Here is a 7,520-nt window from a genome sequence, read left to right as displayed (position 1 = left end):
TGACCTGAGCCGAAGGCTCAGGTCATGATCTCAGGGTCCTGGGATCGAGTCCCGCATCGGGCTCTCTGCTCAGCAGGGAGCCTGCTTCCCTCTCTCTCTCTCTCTGCCTGCCTCTCCGTCTACTTGTGATTTCTCTCTGTCAAATAAATAAATAAAATCTTAAGAAAAACAAAAAAAAAAGAAGAAGAACATGGGACTCTTGATCTCAGGGTATTGTGTTCGAGTCCCATGCTAGGTGTAAAACTTACTTCGTTCAGTAAATAAATAAGTGACCAGAGGACTGTTTGGCCAATACCTTAAGGCCTGAGAACTCACCGAGGAGGATCTTCTGTTCTTTGCCCTCCGACTGCTCAGTCAGCGGCTCCTCTTCTTCCTCCCCATCTGTCTCGCCACCGCGGGCCACCACCGTATCCAAGGACAGCACAGTGTCAGAGAGAGTGAGTTCAGAGGTCCTGGTGATCTCATCTTGCTCCCCGTCCCCCTCCTCTTCCTCCAACACCACCACACAGCCTTCATCCTCCTCCTCTTCCTCCTCTGAGCCCTCGCTCTGCTTCAAGTCCTGGCTGCTGTCGCCTGACCTGAGGCTGCTCTTGTCCATGGGAGCACCCCCTTCCTCGGCAGCCCGCTCCTCGCCCAGGGAGGTCTCGCTGGTGCTGCTCTTGTCACTCAGCCGACCCAGGCTCACAGCCTCGGCTTCCTGGGGCTGTGGGGACTCTGTCACATAGAGCCCAGCCTGGAAGTCCTCGGTCTCAGGGAGATAGGCCTGGTCGTGGAAGCTGACACCAGACGTGTAGTCTGGGAGCCCCAGGCCTGAGGAGGCTGCAGGCTCACCATCCATCGGCATCTCCTCCCTGAAAGCACAGGAGCTGGGCCTGGCCCCCGGGAGCTCACTCTCCTCGTCCTCGGGGGCACCCACCAGGCCCTTGCTTTCCTCCTGAGAGGCCTCCACACCAGCCAGCACCTGTAAGACGTGGGGCAGCAGGTGGATGAGAAAGGCCTGCAGGCCCAGCCGCACCATCAGCTGGGCCACAAAGCAGTCCGTGTACAAGTAGAAGCGGCCGTGTAACCTGCAGGGGCTCTCGTAGGCACCGATGAGAGGTTTCAGGAGGTACTTATTAGCATTTCTGGGGCCCAGGGCCTTAGCGACCGGTTCAAAGAGGTACCAGGCTGCGTACACGGCCGTGTGCTCCTCAGACATGAGTGACAGCACGAAGGGCAGCAGGATCTCCAGCCCCTCCGGGGTAATGTCACTCAGCACCGCCCCCAGTTGCTGCCACAGCGCGAACACCAGCTCCCGCCCCTGGGCCTCGTCCTCCACGCGTCTTGCCTGATACAGGAGGATGAACTTGTGTAGCGCTGGGAAGTACGGGGGGAAGGGAACCACAGAGCTGAAGGGGCTGAGGAGCTGGGCCGGGCAGGGAGGGGGCAATCCCTGGGAGACCGGCCTGTACTCAAAGAGTGGGGCTAGTTTGCCCCTCCCTGCCACCGCAGGGCCTTCGGGTCCACTCAGCTGCAGGAGTTTGTCCAGCACGGGCTGCAAAGACACGGGGACCTCCTTGGGGTGACGTAGGCAGAGCCCCCGGACGGCCTCAAAGCGTACCCACAAAGAGGCATCAGGCGGCAGCATTCGGACCCTGGTGGCAAACACCATCTCAGCCAACAGGACCCCCAGCGCCTGCATGTCCCGATGGAGAAGTTCCTGCAGTTGCACGGGTGGTTGGATCTGGGGCTGCTCAGGCACTTCCAGCTGGCTCCCAAGGCCTTTGGTCAGAAAGTTGCCAAGTTTCTCCAGCCCTTCCAGGGCCTGCACAGGATTGAAGCCCTCAGGAAGAAGAATCTTCCCCTCATCCCCTTCCCCAGGGTCTGCACTGGCAGGTTTGTTCCTGCGGCCTGGCCGAGAGGCTGAGGCCACTGAGAAAGACAGGAGGCCTGGTGGGGCTTGACTGGAGACAAAGGAAGAGGAGCCTAGCTGGTCACCGGCTTTCCCCGCTAGGGAGATGGAATCCAGAGCTTCCGTGGCCTGTTCCAACTCATCTTCCCCTGCCCCGGGCCTGTCTCTGGCCCAGCCAGCCTCGCAGGGAGTGCCCTCCAAAACCAGCCTGCCCGCCCCATTCGTAAGCTGTCCTGGTAAGTCCTCCCGGCCGGTGCTCTCCTGGATGGTCTGGAACAACACTCTGGGAATGAGTGGGGGCTCAGAGGCCAGGGCAGGAGCCCCGGCCAGGCGCTGGGGGTGCGGCTGATCGAAGAGCTGTACGACGCCATAGCTGGTCAGGTGGGTGTGGGCATCCACCAGGTGCAGACACACGTTCTTCTCCTTCACAGCTTCCTTGCCCTGCAGTTTGTAGCCAAAGGTGAGGTCGATCCAATGGTGCAGGTCCTGGGACACCTCTCGGCTCTCCAACAGGGCCCGGTGGGCAGACACGAACTCGCGGCTGGAGCCGCACCAGGCTGGCACATCCAGGTCAGGCATGTCCGGGTGGATGGAGGAGAAGATCGAGGGGTCAGCGTAGAACTCAGGGATGCACTCATCAGGTGTCCAGCTCTGCATGCGCTCCATGCTGGCAGGATACTCGTGGGGCTCCCACTGTGCCCGCACGTGTCCACAGAGCACGGAGCGGGGCGTCCGCCGAGCCTTGTACACATAATATGTGATGTCGGAGAGCACGTCTGAGATGTGATGAGGAACGTGAGGTGGCTCCCCGCCCCCCGCGCCACCAGCTACAAATGCCTGCCTCGTCATCTCGTATGTGAAGTCTAGCTGCTTGTCCCCCTTGTTGAGACGGAACTTGGACTTGCGCAGGTCTCGAAAGCGCCCATGGGGGGTGGTGAAGTCCACCACCCAGGGCAGCACTGGGTGGTAGTTGGGATCGCCCTGCCGTCGACCCGCCAACCTGTTTAGCTGCATGAGGTAGTGGAAGTTGCTGATGCGGCCATGGACCCAATCTAGCACAAGACCCCGAAGTTCCTCCCGGCAGGTGGGACACCTGGGTCCCTCTCCTCCCTCGTCTCCAGGTCTGACACTTGGCCCGTTCTTTGCCACAGGGCTCTTTTCATTCTCATCCTCCTGAGGCCTCTCGTAAGCACTCAGGTCCAGCCGGAGCTCGCTGCAAAGCTTTTCATCTACGGCGATGTGGTGCAAAGTTAGGGCCCCGCAGGCCAGTCCCTGGCGGTGACAGGCATCCATGGCCCTCAGCACACGGAAGAGAATGAAAAGCACCTTGGCTTGGCTGTTGGTCAGCTTGGCAGGGCTGAAGGTGACAACATCGTGCAGGGAGAACTGCACATATGGGTGTACCACGTACAGCATCTCTGGAGACTCGAGCAGAGCCTCAGCTCGCAGAAGACTGGGACAGGCCAGGTTACCCCGAGGGGGACAGGCACCCTCTCTTGTAGATGACGGGCCCTGGGGAAACTCACCCACGGACAGGAAGGAACAACCATAGACCCTCTGCAGAGCCTGTCGAACTAAGTCCAACGCGCGGACAGCTGAAGGGGCAGGGCTGTGACTGTAGGGCTGCCCATAAGTGCGGTAAGCATGGCGCCACAGGTTGCGATAATTCTGCGCAGCCACATCCTGCATGAAGCGAGTGAGGGTCTCGGGACTGCTGGAGCCGTCCTCTGAGGGCAAGCCGCTGCCCAGGGGGTAGGACAGCCGCCGTTTCCGCAGCCCGTGCACCTCCACGCGCGTCCAGCCGTGGGGCAGCTTCTGCACAGAGCGTTGCAGAAGAGTCCTCACTTCCGCTTCGCTCAGGCCCTCTGCCCGGGGACAGGGTCCGGGGGGCAGCCGGCGCTCGCGGAGGCTGGCCAGCCAGCGCGCAGGCACTAGGGCCACCACGTGGGTGCCCCCCGGGGCCGGAGCCAGCTGCCGGGCATCGATGTTCAGGTCCCTCTCCACGCTCTGGAGCAGCTCCTCCATATCCGGGCTTGGGGGCGGGGACCAGCCGTGCGTCCCGTGGGTAAGAGGGACTTCCCGCCCCTTGGTCCCCAAAGCCATCCCCTCCCGGCCGCCTGGGGGCAGCGCGGGGCTGAGCCCGGCCACGGCCCTGCCCGCGACGGCTTCCGGGGTGCCAGACCGGGCGGGGAGGGATGGGCGAGGGACCGGGGCTGAGACCAAGGCGGCGGGGGTGGGCCGGGAACAGAGGAGGGGAGTCCGGGGACGCTCTTACCCCTCTGCAAAGTCCTGCGCTCCGGGCGCAGCCGGGCAGGGGCTGCGGGGCGCCGGATTCGGGCTCTGCCGTGACCGGTCAGCTGACGGGGATCACGTGATCACCCCCGCACGGAAACAACCGCACGTGGCTCGGAGGGGCCGGCCGGACCGCGCCTCCCGCCGGCGCCACCGCCTGGCAGACTGCGGTGCCCTCCCTCTCCGCGCTCTTATCTGGTCAGGTGGCGTCTTCGTTTCCTGGGAGTGCAGGGAAGGGGGATGCTGAACGGCCCACGAGATTTCCCCTCCCTTCCCTGTTTCCTCCTGCATGCACCAGAACGCGGATTTGAGGACGATTTTCCCGGGGATTCCCGCCTTTAGCGGGCTGATCCCACGCGCTCCTCTGGTTTTACAGATAAGGAACCGCAGGCTGAGCTGGGGCTTTTGGCATTAGGTACCTTCAGCGCCTCCATGCTACCTACCAAGTGAACCAGCTTTTAGTTTTCCAACACATTTCTTCAATAACATTACATCTGGTCTTTACAACAACCCCTGAAGTAGAAAAAATAGTAATATTGTTTATACTTTACAAGTGGTAACCAAGCTCCACCAGAGAGACTTGCCCAAGTGGCAAAATGGAAACTTGGAACCTGTTTCACTAATTTTCTGCCCTAGAGTCCTCCCTCTGCATCCTTCCCCCGCGCCCCAGCCCTCTTGGGGCTTTCTCTCTCTTTCTTTCAAATTCTGGGGGATCTGAGAGGGAGAGAAGTGTCCCAGGCCCAGATGCTTGTGGTTCTTGGGAGGAACTGTTCCCCCAAGACTTCCCGTTGAAGATCCGCCTCTGAGGTGCCAGAGCCTGCTGCTATGGTCAGAGCCTTGCAGTTGCTACCTTGGCTGGGGGGTGGGGGATGGATGGGGGAATGCAGCATAGGACAAGGAGCAGAAACCAGAGAACTGGCACCAAAACTAGACGACTTCTAGGGGTCTCAGTTGTGACTCATTTGCAGGACAGATAGGCCATTGCAGTAAAACCACTGGCTGGTTTTTTTTGTTGGTGGTTTTTTTTTTTTTTTTGTCTCTTCTAGAAGGAGATTTTGCCTCATGGAGGAGTTTGGTGTAGAGGTTTGGGGGATCCATAAAGACGCTTAAGAAAAACTAAAGTCCCAATTACAGAGGAGACAAACGGATCAGCAGTGATCTGATTCCATCTGTATCCTCTTTTTTGAAGCAGCAGAAGCCCTGACGTGCTTGGTCACATGACCTGGGGCAGTAAAAACTTAACAACCTTCATTCCTGGAGCACTGACTAGGAGCCAGGCACCCTGCTAAGCCCTTTGCATATCTTGTTTTGTTTAATCCTCACCACAACCCTCTTAAAAAGATATTTTTAGGTACACCTGGGTGGCTCAGTTGGTTGAGCAGCTGCCTTCACCTCGGGTCATGATCCCAGCATCCTGGGATCGAGTCCCACATCGGGCTCCTTGCATGGCAGGGAGTCTGCTTCTCCCTCTGCCTCTGCCTGTGTTCGCTCTCTCTCCCTCTCTCTCTCTCTGACAAAAAAAAAAAAAAAAAAAAAAAAAAGATATTTTTATAACCATTTAGGATGAGGAGGTAACTTGCCCTTAGGTAACTAACTGCCTTAGGTAACTTGCCCAAGGTCACCTAGAAAAGAAGTGGTAGGGCCAAGATTCAAACCCAGACTATCTCATTCTAAAACCAATGCTCACTACACTCCATACAGTATTATTTTTTCACCACGATGTACACCCCCAAATTTGGTTTGAGTACCTGAAAGCAGAGAACGGGTTTTTTTTTTTATTCTTTTTTATTTTTAAGATTTTATTTATTTATTTGACAGATAGAGATCACAAGTAGGCAGAGAGTCAGGCAGAAAGAGAGGAGGAAGCAGTCTCCCGGCTGAGCAGGGAGCCGGATGCGGGACTCGATCCCAGCACCTGGGATCATGACCCGAGCCGAAGGCAAAGGCCCAACCCACCGAGCCACCCAGGCGCCCCCAGAGAACGGGTTTTGATAAAAGGTAGTGCCTGCTGCTAAGGACCTATGAAATTGGGTCCACCTGGTCTGCTCTGGTCCGTTTACCTAGACTGAGCAGGCGCTTTTTCTTCCCGTAAATCGGTGTGTGCTCTGCCCTCTAGTGGTTTCGCTTGCAATCAACAATGACCTTGAGTGTAACTAACTTAAGGATTCTTTTCTTGAATAGGATGGCCTTACAATTCTGGGCACTGGCGCACTAAGATTTCTGGTGGCACTGACACCTTCCCCAATCGGAGGTCTAAAACAGTGGTTTTCAAACTTGATGATATACTTCAGATTCAGTAGTCTGGGGTGAGACCCAGGAATCTGAATTTTTAAGAAGCACCCCAGTTCATTCTAATGCAGGTCATCTGCAGGCCACATCTTGATGTAATGTTCTGTAACAGCTCAATTGTAAATCTGTAACAGCTCCCTGGAATCCCAGCCCAAGCACCCTTGGGCTTTGGGGAATCTGGGACCAAATTAGATACTCCCTTTTGCCAACTTCAATATTGAGTTTCCTGGAGGTCATGACTTGGATAGTCGGGGAGGGAAGCTGCAGCTGCCCAGGCAGTTAGCCCATGCTGAGTGAGGTTAGTTCTTGCTGATCTGGCAGGGAGAAAAGTGAAGGAAGCTAACATTTAGTGCAGCAACTGTGGGCCAGATACAGTGCTAGGTGTTTTCAAATAAAATCCTTTTTTAATCCCTACAATAAACCGTGAATTTATTATTCACTCTCTTGCCGATGAGGAAATTGAGGTGCAGAGATGTTGAATATCTTCAAGTTCAGAGCTGGTAAGGGCTGGAATTAGACTGAATTGTCTAATTCAGTAATTCTCAACTGGGGGAGATTGAGGCTACCAGGGATATCTGGTAATGTCCAGAGACACTTGTGGTTGTCCAAACTGCAGGGTAGGGGTGTTGCTAATTTCATCTAGTGGGTCAGGGATGCTGCTAAGTATGCTACAAATGACAGTCCCCACAACAAGAAATTATCTAGCCCAAAATGTCAATAGTGCTGAGGTTGAGAAACCCTAGACTGAAAGCATTTTCTTTCGCCCTATGGGGTGGGAGAGTGAGGGGAGGGAGAGTTAGTAGAACAAAGTGGAGATGGGCCTACCCCAAAGGCCTTGGGAAGGAAGAGGACGGGACTTCCAAGATAAGGATAGTGGATAATGGGGGCAGCTGGTGAGGTTTCTCTTTCTTCCAAGCTTGGCCAAGGCCCTGCTCAGTTTCTCCCAGCCTTGCCAAGTCAGTCCTGGGACTTCACACTAAGTTTGTCCTGGAATAACCCTGACTCCTAGCTCAGGGCTGAGGTAAAATATTTACCTGGGCCTTCTTGG

The 7,520-nt window shown here is 56.4% G+C and overlaps 1 protein-coding gene across 2 annotated transcripts in view; it reads right to left on the bottom strand.

The window, feature by feature from the left end:
• Positions 1–4,276, bottom strand: part of WDR81 (WD repeat domain 81) — a 16,595-nt gene extending 12,319 nt beyond the window's left edge. For both annotated transcript variants that reach the window (XM_059379619.1, XM_059379620.1), the window contains exon 1: positions 316–4,276. In XM_059379619.1, coding sequence (XP_059235602.1) covers positions 316–3,994 — 3,679 coding nt within the window. In that variant the 5' untranslated portion in view covers positions 3,995–4,276. The remainder of the gene's footprint in view (positions 1–315) is intronic.
• Between the last annotated feature and the right edge of the window lie 3,244 nt (positions 4,277–7,520).

The sequence above is a fragment of the Mustela nigripes genome, chromosome 16 (genome assembly GCF_022355385.1).
Source record: "Mustela nigripes isolate SB6536 chromosome 16, MUSNIG.SB6536, whole genome shotgun sequence".
Classification (NCBI taxonomy): domain Eukaryota; kingdom Metazoa; phylum Chordata; class Mammalia; order Carnivora; family Mustelidae; genus Mustela; species Mustela nigripes.
Note: the sequence above shows the minus strand (reverse complement) of the source record. Positions and strands in the feature narration are given on the sequence as shown.